The sequence below is a fragment of the Centropristis striata genome, chromosome 4, assembly GCF_030273125.1.
Source record: "Centropristis striata isolate RG_2023a ecotype Rhode Island chromosome 4, C.striata_1.0, whole genome shotgun sequence".
In the NCBI taxonomy this organism is placed as follows: Eukaryota; Metazoa; Chordata; class Actinopteri; order Perciformes; family Serranidae; genus Centropristis; species Centropristis striata.
The window spans coordinates 622,501-645,000 of record NC_081520.1 but is presented as its reverse complement, the minus strand read 5'-3'; the positions used below and the strand labels follow the sequence as shown (position 1 = coordinate 645,000).

The 22,500-nt window shown below is 38.0% G+C and overlaps 1 protein-coding gene across 1 annotated transcript in view; it reads left to right on the top strand.

Annotated features, from left to right (window-relative positions):
• dpf1 (double PHD fingers 1) overlaps positions 1–22,500 on the top strand; it is a 58,525-nt gene that overhangs the window by 9,406 nt on the left and 26,619 nt on the right. The window contains exons 2-8 of the mRNA XM_059330490.1: positions 5,354–5,383; positions 7,858–8,018; positions 9,427–9,534; positions 10,081–10,208; positions 13,490–13,579; positions 15,836–15,914; positions 16,024–16,155. Coding sequence (XP_059186473.1) covers positions 5,354–5,383; positions 7,858–8,018; positions 9,427–9,534; positions 10,081–10,208; positions 13,490–13,579; positions 15,836–15,914; positions 16,024–16,155 — 728 coding nt within the window. The remainder of the gene's footprint in view (positions 1–5,353; positions 5,384–7,857; positions 8,019–9,426; positions 9,535–10,080; positions 10,209–13,489; positions 13,580–15,835; positions 15,915–16,023; positions 16,156–22,500) is intronic.

The following is a 22,500-nucleotide window of genomic DNA, read 5'->3' as shown; positions in this document are numbered from 1 at the left end:
TCAATTTTGGTAATGTACTGGAGATACTGGTATCACATGAAGAAGAAATCTATAGGCACCATGTACCTCATGGTATCTATATATGGGTCAATGACATGATCTAACCCAGTGTCCGTTGGTGTAACCAGTCATTTTCTTCCCATAAAAATCTGATTATATACAGGAAAATAAATGTGAACTAAAATGAGAAAAAAAAAATACAATCCACATTTACATTGCAACACTATGATATATAACAAACTACACATAATTTGTCAAAACTTGGTTGTATTTAAAATATGTTCCGCTCAATATTGACGAAAATGTGTAAATGTAGAAATTATTTAAAAAAAAAATCATTGGATGTTTTTTAAAATGAAGTAATTATATGTATAAGTCCACTAATATATAACAATAATATAAAATACAATGTAGGTGGATGAAGTATTTAATATTTATCTTTTTTTGTAGTTACACCATTTGACATCTTGCCAACCCTTATTTGTCACTGACCCGTATGGTGCTGGGAGGTTGTAGAAGTAATGCTGCAGTTTGGCTTTTTATTATGTTTCATGTTGATTTTCAAAGCGGTCATGTGACCTCTGATGTCATGCTATCTCAATGAAAACAGGCTCTCTGGTTCCCACAAGTCTCATCTTTACATACATGGCTGTACTTGAATATTTGTGCATCTGAGGTCCCTAAACAGGCTTTGAATGTCATAAACTGGGTATCAGTGGAAAGCTGAGATTCTTGTGGACTCAATGAGCCGGTTTTCATTGCAGTGAATCTGGACCTCAGTGTATAAAATGAGCTGCTGTGACCTCTAGCCTCGTGAAACTTTACAACCACCAACTAGAGACCTAGAGCCTTCAGAGGACCTAGAGCATTCAGAGGACCTAGAGCATTCAGAGGACCTAGAGCCTTCAGAGGACCTAGAGCATTCAGAGGACCTAGAGCATTCAGAGGACCTAGAGCATTCAGAGGATGTGCAGCTTTCCTAAGTATATTGACAATAAGAGGGTTTCTCAGCAGTTTAAAGAACAGAAGTGTTCATCATCCAACCACTGAAAATACAGAAATCTGCAAAATGAGCAAAGTTTTTTTAACCCAAATCACAGCATGGATTCTTCTATGTTTTTCCAAAGCTCTTTATATATTGATGTGATATTATTGAGTTTTTTGACCATTTTTTATCCATTCTCGATATGAATAAAATTGCATAATTCAGCATCAAATGTGTGTAAGAAATGGTATCAACCCAAAAATTGCTGCAGCAACTTATGGGACATAGTTGAACATGCAAATCATCTTCAGATAGCATAATATTAATATTATGACTCCTTATACATCTGAATGTTTCAAATTCATCTTCAGGCTCACAGCTTTCAGATGATGTCCACTATTTCCATGTGGCATTTATAGTTGACCTGCTATCTCCCCCTAAACACCCACTCTCCCCAAACTCTCAATAAAAAGATCTGGAACACTAAGTGGTTGAGCTGTGTGTGTCCATGAATCAGGAACAGGTTTGTTCTTCCTGTTCTCCTCAGTGAGCCGGCCAGAACAATGCCAGCCAGCGTTTGAGGGAATGTTTGCTGATCACGCTCTTTCCGCTGTTTCCACCCCCTCACTGTGATTTTTGAATCAAATCTAAGAGCTGAAGATTATTATTTTACAAATTGATGTTGAGGGTCTGATTTTCTCTGGCGGCTATTTGCAGCTGAATTAAGGGTTTCATGGTCCAGAAAAATGTGGCTGCAGCCTCTTTAAACTAGAGAGAGCTGAAGATGAAGTGTTATCTCTTTCTCAGGTCATCCTGCTCTTTTACTGCACAGTTGGTTCATCCTGCTCTTTTTCTCTTTTTCTCTTTTACTCTTTTACTCTTTTACTCTTTTACTGCAGAGCTGCTTCATCCTCTCTGTCTCTCTGTGAGTCCGTCCTCTCCCTCATGGATGTCACTTTCCTCTTTCTCATTTTCTCTCCTCTCCTCTGTTCATCTCATCCCTCCTTTCTTTTTCTTCAAGTGTCTCCTCACAACTTTCTCTTTGCCTATCTCCCTCTGAGCCTCCTCTGAGTGCTCGGCTCTCCTCTCGTACGAGCCTCCAAACAGGCAAACAGTCATGCGGCTCCCCTATCACAATATAATGAGATTGGGAGCACCCAAATTGAAAGAAGCCATTTTCTACAGCTGTCAACTTATTATCGAGAGGGGGCCGACTTATTCTCCCCTCTGAAGGCGGCGGAGGAGAGAGGGATGGAGGTGATGGAGGGATGGGAGAGAGCTGAGGGAGGAGGCTGGAGGCTCGGGGGTGAGCTGTTTTACATTTTGAATGTTGTCTTTTTTTCGCTTCTCTCTGGTATTTCAGTTTGGACACTAGTGGAGCCTTGAAGTCCGAGTCTTTTATTCACCATGTTCCTCTTAATATTTAAAAAAGCAGCACGTACGGCTCCCTGGGCCGGCGCTCTCTGGATGTATGTGACTGTTGGAGCACCTTTTAGAGTGTGTGAGTGTTTATTCTCCCTCCTCATTACTATTTATATGCAAACAGTAGGTGTTTTTTATGTCTGAGGAAATGGTTGCTTTTCTATTTGGGCCAGGCTTCTGCAGGTACAATAAAATGTGAGCATTTAGGTGTTGCTTTTATCTGCAGTGTGGATGTAACCTGCTATCTCCTGGACAGGCCTCTATCTCTATCTGCTGCATTCACTTTGTTCATTGTAAACTCAGCGGAGGATCAGAAGTTAACAAAGTGAAACGAGGTGAGGGAAAAGTTGTGGTGACGCTCCTCCACCGTGAACATGAAACACTTGATTGAGATGCGTTCTCTGCAGCAGAAGACGGCAGTTGGTTCCCAACGACACATTAACAGAGAAGAGCACAGCGTGGACACATCTGACACCAATCACATCCTCTAAATGTCACACGTCCAGCCACGGCCGCAAGGCTGCACCACTGGTTGGAGAGGTTCTGAAGCTGTCAGAGTCAGCAGACTCTTGATTTGTCCTTAATTCCAAGCAGGAACGCTGATTTCTCTTGCTGTTGTCTCATGAGGGTCTCTGCAACACCTTTTATCCAGTTTAATGATACGTAATCTTTTTGTTTCTTTTTGTTTTGTCAAAAAGTGGTTTTGCTTTTATCCAGCTCAAAGATGATAATCTGCTCTGTTTGTACCTTACACAGTGTTGGAGTGTGTTGTTTTGGCAGATTTCAATAAGTAGCTCAGCCAAGGCTTTGAGTCCTGCTAGTTTGTTTGCTTTTTGTCTGTTAATTAGCAGATATCTCAAAAAACAATTGCAAAGATTTCAGTAAAATTCGGTGCAAAATAAGCCTTGGGCCAAGAAGGAACTGATTGGATTTGGTACAGATAGTGAGAATATGCAATTATTTCTCCTAAAAAGATATTTTTGGCCATTTCATGCTCTTAAAAGTAAATTGTTTTTCTCTTTGAATAATGAGGAATCCTTCTTAAAGAGCACGTTTCATCCAATCGTTAACCAGCTTTGTTTTTTGATACTGTACAATATGCATATTTCTCCATCATTCTTTTAGATGTAAACAAGGGATGGGAATAATTAATCGATGATGGATTAATGGTCGTTAAGAATTTGGTCGATCACCTGGAATTTTTAATCAATCTGTGTATATTTTATCTCTGAATTATCTCTTATCAGTATCAGCCGTACGTCAATCAGCCAACGAGCTGAGAATTAAGTTGGATAAAGCTTCAGTTTGCAGACTGAAAGTTGCTATAACAATTATAAAACACACAGAAATACAAGAGAATTAATTTGAGCAAAACTATCTTACTGTATCAAACCTTGCCATCATGAATTACTGAGTTTAATTTGATCCAAAACTTATTTAAACACAAAACACATTTAAATATGAAGATTACTGTGAAAACTAACCTCATGTCTCTTTGGAGGCTAAAACATTAAACATTAAACTCCTTGACGTTATCTTTACAGTTTAATCTCACTTGAGTTAGTTTAATGATCAACAGGAAGTCTCTTTTGTTCTTTCAAATTAAAAGTGTCTGTTATCAAAACAGGCTATTGCATAGTACTGTATATATATATATATATATATATATATATATATATATATATATATATATATATATATATTATTTTGCCCATGTAAAGGAAGTCTCTTTTTTTCTTTCAAAATAAAAGCGTAAAGCGTCTCTTATCAAAACAGGCTATTGCATAGTACATATATATATTATTTTGCCCATGTATGCATGTATTTACACATACTGAAGTATGTGTAAATATATATCGCTTAATCAAATATTTTTGATCATTAACATTATAGATAATGGAGTTGGCAGGTTTCTTCCAAACGGTTTCTTCCTAACCTGTCCAAACTGACACTAAAGGGCCCTTTGCATTGTAAAGTGACACCAAGTATATATATATATATATATATATATATATATATATATATATATATATATATATATATAGATATCATATATGTAAGACTTTGGAGTGAGAATATGTTCAGGGGACGATTGCAGCCTATTTAAAGGGGAGCTCCATTGACTTTACGCAGCAAAGTGTGTTTACTGGTGTTGGAGATTGGAGACAGTGTGTGTGAGGCCTGATGTGAAGTGATGTCACTAGAGTCAGCGTCAGTTGGGGCTGAAAATTACAAGTTTTTTAATGAAAAAAATGGAGTTATAAAGAAGTGATCTTAGCAGACCTCTGCTCTGCTGCAGGCTCCATTAACCACTACAAACACAACACACTGGGATCTCTGACTGAACTGTCAGCAGTCAAGTTGCATTTTGGGTAATATACGTTCCATAAATAAAACAGACAATATCTCTGGTTCTGCTGTTTGATTCTGATCTGTTTTAACTGTGAGTCTTGCAGTGTGCAACACTAAACTGGCTGCACCAGCACCTAGCTTTGTGTGTGTGTGTGTGTGTGTGTGTGTGTGTGTGTGTGTGTGTGTGTGTGTGTGTGAGTGTGTGTGTGTGTGTGTGTGTGTGTGTGTGTGTGTGTGTGAGTGTGTGTGTGTGTGTGTGTGTGTGTGTCCTGTATCTAGCAGAGTGACCTTGATGTGTGTGTTAGACCTGTGCTGAGCAGGAAGACACTAGAGACGAGTGATTAACAGCAGAGAGACAAAGAGATGTGAAAGAAGTGCGAAGAGAGATGAAAATTGACAAAAAAAGAAGTGTAGCGAGAAATGTGTGAAAGTTAAACATGCAACAACAACAAAAAAATCAGGAAAAAAACAACAAGTGAGACAGTGAAGGAAAAATTTTGTAAAAACGCCGAGAAGTGTAAAGGAGGGAGAGAGGAAGTGATGGAGTTACTCACCACTCATCTCTTGTTCTTTCTCTTCTTCTTCTCCCTGCAGGCAATCTGGAGGAGCAGTCATCAAGAACAGGTAAGAAACAAAGAGAGGAATATTACACTGCATGTTAATCAAACTCACACCTGTACAGGTGAGACAGTGCATACAATGTGCTCACTGTGAGAAACGTGTTGTGGTGCTTGACTGTGTGAGGTTTCTACAGTGTGTCGCTGCAGCTCGTCTGCTCTGACACACACACACACACACACACACACACACACACACACACACACACACCACACACACACACCATAACTACAGATGACCGACCACTCGATGCCCCTTTTGACTTACACACTAACCTTTAGAAGTGTTCGCAGCTTGAAACTTGCACACATATAAAAACTCGACATCTGTCTGACTCACACACACAAAGCATCCTTTGCTTTATGCATCCTGTTGTTGTACATCAGTGATGTATGTATATCACACTTTCTTATCAATAAAATGTATTGATGTAACTGTTGTAACATAAATCATATTTTATAACATTTATGCTACTGTATGATGGTAAATATCATGTCCATGCTAGAAGTGGGCGATAATACGATAATATCGTTAACGTTGTTTTGAGGATGTGCAATTTATTATAGGATGAGTATTTATAATATCTCAAAAAGAAAACAAACGAGAGGCGCATAGACAGAAGATGAAAGTCACTTTGTTAACAATATAAGAAATGATAATGTGGCATGTATTTGCTCATGCTTCTATGCTGCACAATTTACAATTTCAGGAGAGAGAAGCTGAATGTTTCCCTATTTAATGTCTCCACATTGAGGTTTTAAACACATTTGTGAACATTTGAATGTTTAATAGTTAGTTTGAGACATCACGGGGTCAGATCAGTGTTGATATGGAGCTCTGACTGCTGTCCGTGGTGCTGAAAGGCAGCAGGCAGGATCAATATGTGGCCTTCTGTAACGATAATATTATAATATATAATAATAATGATAATATTAGCCCCAACAGAGCGTTCCGGCCCACTTTAACCCCTAATGGGGACAATAGCAGTTCTCTCGAGTGGCACAAAAAAAAATAAAAAAATATTTGCACCGGGGCCTATCACCATGATGTAAGGCTACTGGTGGTACCTGCCTTTATAAGTTATCTTTATCTAAATATCAAGTTATTATTGTTCACCTTGATGTAATTGGTGGATGTTGTTTGACTTATTCAAACTATTGCACACTATCTTCTCCAGGTGGGGGGAAAAAATATATATTTTATAATATTATATTGATTCATGGCCGTCAAGTATCGATATTTAGCGTTCTGGTGGTTCTGGTCAGTATTTTCTGGCCTCAGTGGACTCACTTCATATATATCATAGTATCATATGAAACTAGAGGATCTAAGGAATCTAAAGGCACATGTAACTGAAATATCGCTGCAAAGTTTGGCTTATTTTATGTTTCATTCAAAAACATTGAGAGCAGTGAAGCTTGTTGTTTTTGAAAGTTTGATAAAATGCTGCAGTTGTTGTCGTCCAACATGTTTGATATCAGTTCAGTTCAGTTTGACTGAATACTTTGTTGGTCAGTCTGTGGGTTTGACTCTCATTGTGGAGAAATAAAAAGACTGAAGTGAGATGAATAGACTGAGAATTTTCTCTTATTGGACAAAACAATTATTGATTGAATTTAATTTTGTGGACACAAAATGCAGTTAAACACTTAAATCTCAATATAATGTATCTGAATGCACTGCAAAAAAAAGCCAACTTGTATTTTTTGGCCTAAAACAGTGATTTAAGTTGTTAAACTTGGAAATATAAATTATTGACATTTAGGGCAATAATGTAAGTTAGCACAACAAAGGAAGCCAGTTGTCTGCTCAAAAACAAGTTGGTGAGTTGTTGTTACTTATATCTTTAAGTTGGGGTTCACAACAAGGGACAATAGTTCTGATAACTCTTATTTCTTTGTTGGGAAATTTGGTCATTAGCGAAAGCTAGCGGCTAACTGATGCTAGCGGCTAACTGATACTAGCAGCGCTGCTTGTTACAGCTACAAGAGTAGCCATTAGCGTATCAATGCTAACTCAAAATTGTGGTCGCAACATTAGCTGACATTTCATAGCGGCGTTACAATTGTAACGTAATACTTACAGTTGAGTTGACAAAAATCTGAATTCAGAGTTGAGCAAACTCAAAAACAAAACTTAAAATATTTTGTTTAATTGTCCAACTTAAAATTTTATGGAAGTTTGTTGCCTTAAAATTTTGAGTTCACCCAACTTTTCTTTTTTTGCAGTGTACTCACCATATTGTGAAATGCTTAAAATCCCAATAATATGGTATCATGACTAAAGAATCAGGATCAAATCGTATGGTGGGGTCTCTACGCTGGTTCACACCTCTAACAGCGTCCAGGCCTGAGAGGAGCTCTGCTGCTCTGTTCCTGCTAACGCTGGACTCTGTTCCCTCTTCGTCCTTCAACTTTGACCCTCTCACATCCTCCCTCTGTCTAATCTCCCTCCTCCTCCTCCTCCTCCTCCTCTCTCAGTCTTGGTGAGGAGTTCTATAAGGAGGCCATTGAACACTGTCGCAGCTACAATGCCCGTCTGTGTGCCGAGCGCTCCATGCGTCTCCCCTTCCTGGACTCCCAGACCGGCGTGGCCCAGAGCAACTGCTACATCTGGATGGAGAAGAACCACCGCGGACCAGGTGTGTATCTGTGTGTGTGTGTGTGTGTGTGTGTTCTTGTACTTCCTACATAGTGAGGACCGGAACATGTTTTCAACCAACAGAGTGAGGACATTTTTGCAAAGTGAGGACATTTTGGCCGGTCCTCCCTTCTTTAAATGCTTTTTTGAGATTTAAGACTTTGTTTTAGGGTTGAGGTTACAAAAAAAATGATAATTAACTGAGACTGTTTTGTGTGGTTACAAAACTAACTAAAACTAACTAAAAATATAGTGAAAATGTCTTTCGTTTTTGCTTTGTCAACTTTTTTCATACATAATGAAGATGGATCAGACAAAGGAAATAAAGGCAAAATTTACTGTGACCTCTTTTAATCTCCCACCCAACAAATACCCCATTACAAAAAAATAAAAATAAAACTAATAAAAACTAAAGCATTTCAAGAAATAAATACTGAACTAAAACTAGCAAACTCACTCTAAAAACTCATTAAAACTAACTGAATTTGAAAACAAAAATTCACAACAAAATTTAAACTAAAACTAATGAAAAATCCAAAACTATTATAACCTTGCAAGGGAATTCACTGGGAATTCACACCAATGAGGGTCCTCACAAAGGTAGAAGTACAAGAATGTGTGTGTGTGTGTGTGTGTGTGTGTGTGTGTGTGTGTCCTCCTTCACTCTGTCCTATCAATAAAGCCCAAAAATGGCACAAAAAATATCTTTTTAAAAAAAAAGCAAATAGTGGCAAGTGCCTGTCTGGGGCTTGAGGAGCTCCACTCTTCTTCGTTGGTGTTTGCTACCAGCTGTTATTTTCTCCCGTCATTTGGCCCGCGGCCTCCTTCCTTCCTCTGCTCCTTGTTTCTGTCTCCTCTCCCTTCCTCTCCCCTCCGCCTCATTTCCTCCTCCTCTTCCAGGCCTCCTACCTTTCACACCTCAACTTTTTTTCCCTTTTTTCTAACTTTCCCCAACGGGTGTTTCCTCATCGCTTTCTCTTTCTCTGTAACATCAGTGTGTTTTGGCAGTGAATCAGACACCCCTGTAGGCAATGATATGCCGCTGGCACCAACTACTCCAGAGAGAATGCACTTTGTGTGTGTGTGTGTGTGTGTGTGTGTGTGTGTGTTTGTGTGTGTGTGTGTGTGTGTGTGTGTGTGTGTGTGTGTGTGTGTGTGTGTGTGTGTGTGTTTTCCTTTTCCTGGTGTCTGCCAGTACAATTCTTTTCTTTGTTAGTGAGAGAGTTTTTATTTGTATCTTGATCTTATTAATTCATTTCTGAATTGAACATTGAAACTGATCATTGCTTGTATAAACAGTGTTTTTGCTGTAGTGTCTCCTGGCCTTAATGTGAATATTCTGACCAGTTATCCCAACATCGGTGCATGGATGGTGGCATTACGCCCTGTGACTGTGCTCTGTGTTCCAGGTCACGCTCCAGGTCAGTTGTACACATATCCAGCTCGCTGCTGGCGCAAGAAGAGGCGGCTAAACATCCTGGAGGACCCGCGGCTCGTACCGATCGAGTTTAAGATCGGTAATGAAGGAGCACCTTTAACAACTCTCGCCACTGACAGAATAGTATATAATAATAATAGAATAGTATCTGTGTGTCCACACGATGTAAATTGCTAATTGTAAACCAAACATCATCTGTATTCCATACACTCTGACAGCTGTATTCAGCTAGCATACAGCTTGAGAACTTGGAATTGGGGATTTATTCATGGGAATATTTTCTTTTCTTGTATCCTTTATGAAAGAAAGTTTCATGTACAGTCACAGTTATTAGACAACCTCACAATAATTTTCATATTTTGTTCTTTCTACTGACACTCTGTAGCAGGTGGTCATACGAAGAGAAAACATCTGTAAAGAACATGTGGACACTGAGCATTACACAATCATTTCATGACAGTTTTGACAAGTTGTAGATGAGTTCTCCAGCATATGTAGAAGCTGAAGTCGTGGCGCCGCCATGAAGCAGCCAGACCTGCTGTCCTCGGGCGCTGTCAGCTCACTGAGCATGTCAGCATGATGTGAGATCTCCGCTGGTTTCTGATTGCGATTGTCTCGTTCTCAGACTACGAGGCTTCTCTAAAGAAGGAGGGGGGGATCCCAGACGGCCCGGTGCTAGAGTCGCTGCTCGCCGGGGAAACCCTGGACAAGAAGGTAGAAACCAAGGAGGAGGAGCCAATGAGCGAGTGTCAGGTGAGACTCTCTCTCTCTCTTTCTCTCTCTCTCTCTCTCTCTCTCTCTCTCTCTCTCTCTCTCTCTTGCTGTTGTCTGTGTCTTGTTCTCATGTCAGACTGTCTTCTTTTATTGCTTTTATCTGTCTGTTTTGCCCTCTGTTTGTATTTCTTTGTCTGTCTCTTCTTTGTCTCTCGTGGAGTGTGTGTTTTGGCGGTGACACAGTCTCCCGCAGCTCTGGCAACTCCCTCCTGGCACTGTGTGTGTGTGTGTGTGTGTGTGTGTGTGTGTGTGTGTGTGTGTGTTCTTGTACTTCCTACATAGTGAGGACCGGAACACGTTTCAACCAACAGAGTGAGGACATTTTTGCAACGTGAGGACATTTTGGCCGGTCCTCACTTCTTTAAATGCTTTTTTGAGATTTAAGACTTTGTTTTAGGGTTAAAGGTTACAAAAAAAAAGATAATTAACTGAAACTGTTTTGTGTGGTTACAAAACTAACTAAAACTAACTAAAATTATAGTGAAAATGTCTTTCGTTTTTGTCTTTGTCAACTTTTTTCATACATAATGAAGATGGATCAGAAAAAGGAAATAAAGGCAAAATTTACTGTGACCTCTTTTAATCTCCCACCCAACAAATACCCCATTACAAAAAAATAAAAATAAAACTAATAAAAACTAAACTAAAACTAAGCATTTCAAGAAATAAATACTGAACTAAAAATAGCAAACTCACTCTAAAAACTCATTAAAACTAACTGAATTTGAAAACAAAAATTCACAACAAAATCAAAACTATTATAACCTTGCAAGGGAATTCACTGTTCCAATGAAGGTCCTCACAAAGGTAGAAGTACAAGAATGTGTGTGTGTGTGTGTGCTTGTGATCATTCTTGGTGTTTTATTTATTTCAGAGACATTTAAGGGAAGCTGGTCCCCTCCTTGGCTCTCTGACGTTCTTTATCCAGCGTGTTGAACATCTGAGCAGCTTCATGGCCGTCTAGCTGAAGTATTTCAGCTCCAAGCAGTCGCTCTTGAATCCAGACAGACAGATAATCAATCAGCAGCTGAGTGGACGGCCCTCAGAGTGGCCCTGAGAGAGACACACAAGTGTTTAGGGCCTCTAGTCCAGGACTTCCACTTCTATCTAGTTATAGTTTCACTGAATGTTTATCAGCTGACTGTTGGAGGCTGGTGATACCAAGGTAGAATGGTAATGGATTTTTCATTAGTTTTAGTTTTATTCTTGTTGTGATTTTTTTTAATTAGTTTTAAGAGCTCAAAATGCTTAGTATTAGTTTAGTATTTATCTTTTTTTTGTAATGGGGTATTTTTCAGGTGCAAAATTTATTAAGGACACAATAAATGTTGCCTTTATTCCCTTTGCCTGATCCATCTCAGCCACAGTAGTGGCTTTCTGTTCATTAAATAAACCAAATCCAGAGTTCATCAAGATACAGATGAGAGGAGAACACAATAATGATCAGGTTGCAGAACAGAATATCAAAATCATCAATAGAAGACAATATGCCAACAATAAGTCCAGACAAAGCGCGTTATCAACAAAGTACAAAGTACAAACAGTGTGCCAAGGTTGTAATAGTTTGGTATTTTTTAATTAGTTTAAGTTTTGATGTGAATTTTTGTTTACAAATTAATTTCATTTTAATTAGTTTTGTTTGCCAGTTTTTATCTTTTTAAAAATGTTTTTAATAGTTTTAGTTTTAGTTGTTTTGTAATTGGGTATTTGTTGGGGGCGAGATTCAAAAAGGTCCCAATAAATGTTTCCTTTATTTCCTTTTATTATCCATCTCAGCCCCAATAAGGTGATTAACTCACAGCTCCGGTTGTTTGAATGTTGGTTGGAGTGAAGTGCTGAACTTTGTGAAGGCGATCGACTCACATAGTGGAGTAACATCAGTCTCAATAAACACATTCACCAATGTGTTTATTATATTATATTATATTATATTATATGTGTTCCTGCAGGTTCACTAACCAGCAGCTAAATAAACAGATTTCATATCAACCCAAAAGGTTTATGTATGAAAAAAGTTGAAAAAGAGGAAAACCAAGGACATTTTCACTATAATTTTAGTTTTAGTTGGTCTTGTAACCACACAATACAGTTTCAGTTAGTTATGTTTTTTTTTTTTTTTTTTAACTTGAGTTTTTATTTTTATTTCTGTTGCGATGCCTCCTGGTGACCCGATCAGCTCTCAGTGTGTCTTGAGTGACCACTTGTGATCAGATCTCACTTCTAGCTCTTTATGCAACTTTCACAGATTAACTCTTGGGCTATTTTGTTGGTTTTTGACTCTTTTTCATTCTGCCTGTATATATCACATAAAAAATGTTTACCATGCCATGTTGGTATCATTTTATTCAGCACAACCTCACCTATACGACCTGATAACATTTTTTTCTTTTTGACTTACTGGATCAACATTTTGAACACACAAAAAACACACAAAAACATGCATAAAAAAACACAAAACCCCCACAAAAAAAATACAGAAAACACATTTAAAAAAACACAAAAACACACAAAAAAAACATTTTGTTTTTACAAAATACACAAAAAAATCACAAAAAACATTAAACACAAAATATTGCATTAAAGATGCTGAATGCACACTGCAAAATTGGAAAAACTTCAGCAAAAATGTCAGTAAAATCATGTTGCACTTGGTCATGGTGGTTTTCACTTTTGCTGAAAAAGAGTTGATGTGTTAAATGAGACATGGAAACTTCTAGAAAAGCTTCGTTTTTACTTCGTGACATCATGAAGAAGTCGTGCTCTGGTGCTTTCTTGGACTCCAGAGGGTTAAACACACAGCTGATGTCTGTAATGTCTGTATTAATAACCTAGATAAACGTGAATACTGGTATATTTTAGGAAACCTAAACCTTTAAGGTTATTGTGTAGCAGGCGGTTCGCAGCGTCACAACTAAACAAAAACACTTCACCGACAGTATGACAATAACATCCAGAGCACAAGATTCAACCCTTTAATTAAGAAAGTCTTGCACTGAATATTTTATTGCAATTAAATGGAGACACATTTGGCTATATTTAGAGGTAATGGTTCTGTTGTTCCCGCACTGGGATGATGATGTGAATACTGTGGAAACCAGCAGGAAGACGTGCAATGACATGACCACCATGAGAACAGACTGAGATAGCTGAGGAGAAACTAAGATAAACTAAGAGATAAACTAAGAGATAAACTAAGATAAACTAAGATAGAAACTAAGAGATAAACTAAGATATGTGACCGTCTCTCTCTGCCTCCACAGAAGCTGCTGGTTGGGGATTTCCCTCATGAGCTGGAGATGGACGAGATGGAGGAAGACGTCCCGAAACGCAAGAACCGTACCAAAGCACGGGTAAAATATCAACGGCATTTCATAATTCAGCCCTTTATTTCCCCCCTGGTCATTTTATACTGAAATAACAAAGAGCAGAAGAAATGTTTGGGTCAGTTCTGCAGACTGGACTCAGATGAAGTTTAGATCAGTTCAGTGTCAGACACAGAGCATGATTTAGATTACACTATTAAAGAAAATAACAGCCCTTAAAGGTATAGTAACATTTCTGCATTAAAATGTCTAAAAGTATTGGCTTTATATTTAAAAATTGACCCTTTGGTATAGAACACTTTGTTTAAACTCACTGAGGTTTCCCTCATTCACAGTGACTAAACAATCTACTTTTACAAACAATATAGAAATACAAATTCAAAATACAGATAATAGACAAAAAAATAAATAAGTAAAATAGTTGCAGACAGTCCAGGAAGCAAAGCCACAAAATAAATGTTTTTGAGTTGCTCTTAAATGATTCCAAATGTCAACAAATTTCAACTGAGGAAAATTTGGAATTTGAATCAATCAGTCTGTTTCATTTGGTGCGTCTCAGTGGCGTCATGTCCATTTCTTCTTAAATTGACCTTTTATTCAGTTTTAATCAGTAAAGGTGGAAAAAGTATTCAATCCTTTACTTCAGTAAAAGTACTAATACACACTGTGAAATTACTCCACTACAGTAAAAGTCCTGCATTCAAAACTTACTGAAGTAAAAGTACACATCAGCATCAAAATGTTCTAAAAGTATCAAAAGTAAAAGTACTCGTTATGCAGAATGGACCCACTCAGATTGTTTTATATATTGTAAATAAATTATTAGATTATTTGTATTTGTATTATTTGCATTTTAATGTTGTAAAGATAGGGCTCATCTAGTAATATAGGCCGACTGAGGTTTAAAAAGTCTAATCAATTTAACTTTATCATCTTTTTTATGTTAAATCTCGACCTGAAAAGTAACTAAACTTGTAGTAGAGTAAAAAGTACTATATTTACCTCTAAATGTAGTGGAGTAGAAGTATAAAGTTATAAATGGAAATACTAAGTAAGTAAAGTATAAGTACTTCAAAATTGTACTTAAGTACAGTACGTAAGTAAATGTACTTTGTTACATTCCACCACTGGTTTTAAACCACATTTTCACCATAAACTTTTAAGATCTTAGTGGTTTTAACTTTACATTTGAACCCAATGAAGGATCTTCATCCTGTCCTGTGTCTGCACAGCACCAATGGAAAATCAGTGATTTTTACAGTGAAATTACTTCATTCAGTGTTTTTACTGTTTTTAAATCATCGGGCCGTTTGTTCTGGAGATAATTCAGCTCTGGGTAAAAAAAACGATGAACTGAAGGAATCCTAACTGGGAGAAACTGAAGACAACAACTCTTAGAATAAGAATCCAACGCTACCTGACCATGTCGACTCCTAGCAGAAGAAAATAGCATTCTGTCAGACAAAGATATAATTTTTGTGTAACTCATATAAGCTTTCAGAGCCCTGTGCTGCTGCTGCTGTTAAATGCTTATTACAACAATTAAATTAAAGCTCCTATTCCAATATTTACATGAAGAAATGTGTACTAATATGTGCAGAAATGTGTTCTAATTCCTGGTCCAACGCTGTGATAGATTGATGTATTTTATATAGTGAGTCTGGCTCCGTGTTCCTGAGTCTGTGGAGAAATGTCATCCGACAAACCAACAGTTGTTACGGAGAATAAATGCAAATGGATCCACAGAGTTAAATCACGCTGCGACGACCTTCTTCCTCTCCTACTTTTTTTGTTTTTTTTTACAACTTTGATTAGATCACACACGTTTTTCCCCCACTCTTTTTTGGCGTCCTATGGGAAGACAATCAAGTGTTAACAATGTATTCTGAAAATCATCACACACACACACACACACTCACACACAGACACCAGGGTTGCTAATTGGAGCTGTTGCTCCCCTGCTAGGTGTCATCAGCCCCCTCCTGCTGGAACAGAGCTTTACACTGAGAGCAGATGATTAGAATGCAAACGTGTGTGTGTGTGTGTGTGTGTGTGTGTGTGTAGACACTTGAACACACAAGTGATGAGTGTGCTGTTACGCTCTTTTCTTTGTGTGTGTGTGTGTGTGTGTGTGTGTGTGCATGCAGGACTTGCATGACAAGTTCAAACTTTCTGTTTGTAGCTTATGTACATGTGTGATTTTGCATGTGGCTGAGTTCTGACAAGTGTGTGTGTGTGTGTGTGTGTGTGTGTGTGTGTGTGTGTGTGTGTGTGTCTCTGCAGGCCTACGGTGTCGGGGGCATGAGGAAGAGACAAGAGCCGGCTGCCATTGAAGACAGAGACAAGCCTTACGTCTGTGACAGTGAGCCATGCAACTTTATTCCTGTTTCCTCTCACTCTTTCATTCTGACACAAACAGAAAACTAATTTTATACACTCTGTGTGTGTGTGTGTGTGTGTGTGTGTTACAGTCTGTGGAAAGCGCTATAAGAACCGCCCAGGGCTGAGTTACCATTACACTCACACACACCTGGCAGACGAGGAGGGGGAGGAGGACTCGGAGCGACACACGCTACCCTTCCAGCGCAAGAACAACCACAAGCGTGAGTGTGTTATAATATTAAAGCTGCAGCCGTCCATCAGCATCCATTATTCACTGCATGTGGAGTGTTTGGGTTCTTAGCAGTTTCTGGTTGATTCCAACAATCCTTAATAATCAGAGTATTATGGAGAACTATTGATCGTGCTGGAGTTCCTCCTGCAGCAGGACACATAGTTACAGTGCTGACGGAGCCAGATTCCAAAGTGTGCTCTAGTGTGGATGAAGGATAAGATTTCTCCCAGCGGAGAGCTGAGTTTAGCTTCTTCTTCTCTCACTGATTCTCCTTCACACTGACGCAGTGACGCAGGTTACAACTGTGATTGCGGTGGATCAAAATGGGTCACCGCCAATCATCCGACTGGCTGAAACAAGGGTCGGCCATGGCTCGGTCAACAGGCTGAGAGCTGTTTTAGTCTGGTTAAATCAGACTCTGGTTACTGGCTGGAACGGTTTGTTTGTTTTGTGTTCTGGCTCTGATCCCAAATGATCCCTGCAATGGTTTGTTTGGTTTGTGTCTGTAACTTGATCTGACTCTGATTCAACCTAACTACCAGGTGAACTCCAACATGGAACAGGAAATAGTTCTCTCTACTGTGCACGGTCAGATCCGCATCAAACTTCACATGTCAACATCTTGAGCTATAGACATATATATAGGGGGCGCTATGTCTATAGCTATAGCTGTAGACATAGCGCCCCCTATTTGCATTAGGAAATGACTTTCAGCTCCTGTAGCCAGGTGTGCTTTGCATTCTGGGATGCCGCAGATCATTCTGACAGAATGCCATAGCAACGTTTCTCTCACAGAAACAACCACGCGTCAGGAATACAGCTCCTTTGTTTCTTTGCTTCTCCCGCCTAAAAGACATCTGGCCAATGAGATCAGTGAGTTCCTCAGTAATGAATGTTAGTCAAGTCAAGTAGAAAATAAGTTTGTAGGATTCTCATTTACATATTGACACTGATTTGGTTGCTGGGGTCCTTCCTCCGGCCCCTCGTTCTCTCTTCAAACACACACACAAACACACAAACACACTTGAAAATAAACCAATTGATCAACAGGAAGTGTCTTTGCTCTTCCCCTTCAGATTCGTTTCTGTTGTTCATTCACTTGGACTTTTCTCTGTTACCCTTTTTAAACCAATATTACTATTCCATAAAGGGCCATACTGCTGCAGATTTTAGTTCCAACCAATCAAGAACACACCTGATTCTACTGATCAGCTGTTTGAACCCTGAGATCAGCTGATTAAATGACTCGCGTGTTGTGTTCTGGAATAGTCTGGACCTGCCCGCTCTAGAGCCACGTCATTATTTGACCATATAATTTCCATCTCGGCTCTCTCAGCAAACATAACAACAACAACAACAACAGACTTCATCGGCTCTTTACAGATGTTGCTCCAGTCTGTACGACGCTTCATTAGCATCCAAACACAACATGTTCAACACGTTTGTGCTGCTCGTATTGATCGCTATGGACGGCGATTATGTTCTTATTAACACTGAACATAAGATGTTAATGTCAGACTTAGTTGTACACTACAAATAAAATGAATTAACACATTTTAGTTGGTCTTGTTGGTCACAATAATCGCCCCCAGCACCTGATGGAAGTGGTTCGTGATTCGAGACCAGCAAAGAGTTTATGCTGCTCTGGAACCAGTTTTCCTGACCGAGAGCCGGTTCTTTGGTAGTCGAAAAGCAAAGAACTGGTTCCAGATTAGGGTCCTGGCTCTGAACCGGCCCTGGAACTGCTTTGGTCCAAAAGAAAGCAAACCTAAAGGAAAAAGCTCCAAGTTTACAAAGTCATCAACTGATTCAGACCAGAGGCAACAAACTAAAGGTGTGTTTTCCTCTGTCGGGACCATAGCAACGAGGATAAACCTGAATATGATTGGGGGACTTCAACATTGATTAGACCTGAGTCATATGAGTCATGTGAGTCTCTTGGTTTAAAATGCTTCTACCTGTTGGAAGCTGATTGCCACACGGCTGCTTGTTGCTCTGATATCCAGAATATTTCACACGATGCTTCACTATTAGCACGGTTACCCCAAGGCTAACTTAGCCCAGGGGTAATTTTACCTTTTTTTTTTTTTTTTTACAATGTAGCGTTTAACCTTTGGGTGTCTGGGCGCTGTAGCCGTGGGCTGGAGTCACCGTCAGACCTCCACAGGCCGCTCGAATGCACAATCAGCCGCAAAGCGAACAGTATTGCTCTTACTGTGCTGGAGAGAAAACATAACGGTATCTCTCTCAGTCATCACCTATCTGTGTTAATGTAGCACTTCAGACACTTTGAACAGCTGCTGCAGAGATGCATCATCTCAATGAGAACAAACAGCTCTTCAATCAACACTCATCAGCTCTAAATAACTGTCAGTGAACAAACACCAGTCAGACACTCAGCAAATTACACCTCGCTCTACATTTTCAATTCAACTTCTACTGTATGTACCTTTCATTTCACAGCACACAGTATGCTGCAGCTATCAGCAGCTTAATGACTGCCATTAATGCACTGGTCCAGAATATAGTGAGCTAGTAATGAAGACCCATGCTATTGCTTGCTAATGCCTCCGGCGCTTCTTGCCAGATAGTGAAGGTATGTATACAAGCAGGAAGCAGCAGATCACAGATTAATATCATTAAAACAAGTTATTTTAGCCGTTTGGCTCCATGAATGACATCACTGGGTCAAAGGTCAGTCCACCACTTTGGTCCAGATGGAAATAAATTAACAATTAAATGATGAATTGCCATTTCACATTCATTATACCAAGAGGATGAATCTCCTTACGTTTCCTTTAACTCAGAGCTGGGCAACAGGCGGCCCGCGGGCCACATCCGGCCCCTCGGCTGTCCCTGTCCGGCCCGTGGGAGGTTACCCAGAAATTAGAAATCAATACAACCGCAGTGCTTTTATTTTGAAGGCGATTTACGTATATCTGAGTTACCCAAGTTACCTAGGAACCTAAAAACACAAATTGTTTTTTGCATAGAGTTAATAAATGATGGTTTACTGCATAACACACATGCTCTATATTGTTTCTGTGGTTTGAATGTTTGTTTAGTAGCATTCCTGTCTGAATGTTCCTGTCTCGACGCTTTAACTGATAATTCACAAGATTTATTTAAAATCGTTTCTCCATGAAAATAAAAATAAGACATTCTTTGGTCACCTTGTGTATCCACCGTAAGAGCTAACAAACATTAGCATTAGCACTGGAGCTAACAAGCACTTTTACTAAGTTAAGACAACAAATATAGCCACTAATATATATGACAGAATAAATAAACTTTAACAAACCTTGTCCCTGTCAGCCACTATAGAAGCCTTTTGATACTTTATATCAACTTTATATGAATTACTACGCACTCGTTATTATTTACCGTTCCACCTGTTATTTCCTGTCACTACCTTTCAAAATTAAAGCACCTGTTTCACACTGGACGGCACCTTTTCAAAATAAAAGCATCACAACATGGAGTAATTGCTACTTTTTACTGCTATATTTGATTTACTCCACATTAACAGTCTTATCATAACATGTATTCTTATCAGTAGCAGATCAAAACCAGATAATTTACTGTATTTAAAAAAAAATTTAGTTCAGAGTTTTGGCCCCTGCAGCCTTCGTGGTGTTGGTCATGTGGCCCCTTGGGAAAATCCATTGCCCACCCCATCTTTAGCTCCACCATAGAGATTGCATTGTTATAAAGATACAGTTATTTTTCAAATAGTTTCTTTAAATATGGATGATATCAGCAGTGGAAGAAGTATTCAGATTCCTTACTTAAGTAAAAGTACTAATACCACAGTTTGAAATTACTCCACGACAGTAAAAGTCCTGCATTCAAATTTTACTGAAGTAAAAGTACAAAAGAATCAGCATCAAAATGTACTTAAAGTATCAAAAGTAGAGTACTCTTTATGCAGAATGGACCCATTTAGACTGTTATAAATATTCCAAAAATATTATTGGATTATTATTTTTGATGTTTTTATGTAAGCAGTTTTTACTTTTCTCAATATAAGAGTCATTTTAACTTTTTAATATACTGTTATGAGGTTTAAATAAGAAAAGTCTCATTTTTTATCAATTGATCATATTCTTTAATGTTAAATCTAAATGTAGTGGAGTGAAAAGTACAATATTTGCCTCTAAATGTAGTGAAGTAGAAGTATAAAGTTATATAAAATGGAAATATTCTAGTAAAGTTCAAGTACCAAAAACTTACTTAAGTACCATATTTGAGTAAATGTACTTAGTTACTTTCCACCACTGGGCATAAACAGTAACTATGTGTATTTAAAAAAAAAAATCTGTTGAATATAAAAACATATATGTTTACTTTAATATCAGGGTTCTGCAACTAATGCTGTCAGACTTTTTCCTTTTTTTTAACAGTAAATTTAAAGTTTTACTGTAGGAAAACACAAAGTGCCTCAATTTCACATTCAATATGATGCAATATGATGTGTATTTTTGTATTTTTATATACAATGCACTATAATTTAACATCCAAGACCATTAAGCAATTTAAATATTTCACATTTATGATTAATATTTGTAGCAAAAGTGATTTACCTTTTTATGGCCTTTGCACTCAATGTAGAAAACCCCCCAAGAGAAATCCTTTAATATAATACAGAACATTTCAGGGATTATTATTATTTTTATTTTTTTACAGTGTACTGAAAAAACAATCACAAAAACAAATGCCACTGTGATCATCTCAGCTGTACTTTATGCTGAGTGCTAATTAGCAAATGTTAGCATGGAACATCATCTCAATGAGGGAACAAACAGCTCTTCAATCAACACTCATCAGCTCCAAATACAGTCTGGGAACAAACACTCTGCATTTATGTTTCTAATTTATATATATATATATATATATATATATATATATATACAGTGGTGGAAAAAAGTATTCAGATCCCTTACTTAAGTAAAAGTACTAATACCACAATGTGAAATTACTCCACTACAAGTAAAAGTCCTGCATTCAAAATGTACTTAAAGTATCAAAAGTAAAAGTACTCGTTATGCAGCAGGGAGCCAGTTAGATTGTTTTATATATTCCAAATATTATATTATATTATTATTATTATTGATGCATTTATGTATACAGTGTTTTCATTTTCTCAAGGTAGGGCTCATATTGACTACTTAATACACTGTTATGAGGTTTTTTTTAAGAAGTGTCTAATCACCTACATTTTTTGTGTTTTTTATGTTAAACCTCGAGTGGAAAGTAACTAAAGCTGGCAGCTAAATGTAGTGGAGTAAAAGTACAATATTTGCCTCAAAATGTAGCGAAGTAGAAGTATAAAGTGACATAAAATGGAAATACTCAAGTAAAAGTAAAGTACCTCAAAATTGTACTCAAGTACAGTACTTGAGTAAAAGTACTTTGTTACTTTCCACCACTGTATATATATATATATATATATATACAGCACATGACTCACAGAGCTGCTGGCACAGCTTTAAACTCTCGTCTCTGAACTTTAACCTTCATCCTACCAACCTCACTGGTTCACTGTTTGTCATATCTCATCAATGTTTGATTTTAGTATTCAAATTTTTCATGACTTTGGAATTCAGCTTGTAGTTTTATGTTTTTTTCTTTAATTAGTGCTTTTTAATTATACCAGTGTATCAAAGCACCCGATTCCCCATGCTCAGTCTATTTTTATTTTACAAACTATTCAAAATGACTGTAATAATAATAATAACAATAATCATAATAATCTGTTTATAGATGGCATCTCTTGCAGTATCTACAGCGGTTCTGTCTGATTTTCAGTGAATATTCATGGATTCACAGTGTCACAGACTTTAATGATTTCAACCACATCTAGTTATGACAAACAGTTTATTTTTGACAATGTTTTAAATGAGACATGTAGAATAAAGTGATTTTGACAGAAATATCACGATTGTAAGCTTTTAAGATTTTGGCGATCTTTTCAAGAAGACATGTTTCAGTCCTGCAGGTTCAGAGGGTTAATATGTTGGTTCAACATAATGCAGCTGTTGTAGAAGGCAAGAATAGAAACATTGGACATATTTTGGTTTTAAGGCCCCTCAAGGTGCAAGAAAAGTGCAAGAAGGAAGAGTAGAATCTGCCAAGTCACCATTTGATCAGCAGTTATTTTTAAGTTTAAGCTCCATTTCATGTAGATGCTCCAATCATGCACAGATCATAACAACGTGATGCATAATACAAACAAACTTTTCTGTCTTCCTGGTTTACTCCTGCAGAGAATAAATAATAATATGTGCTGTAGTGTTTCTCTCCACTCGGCCCGTAAACTTTACGTTGTGATGAT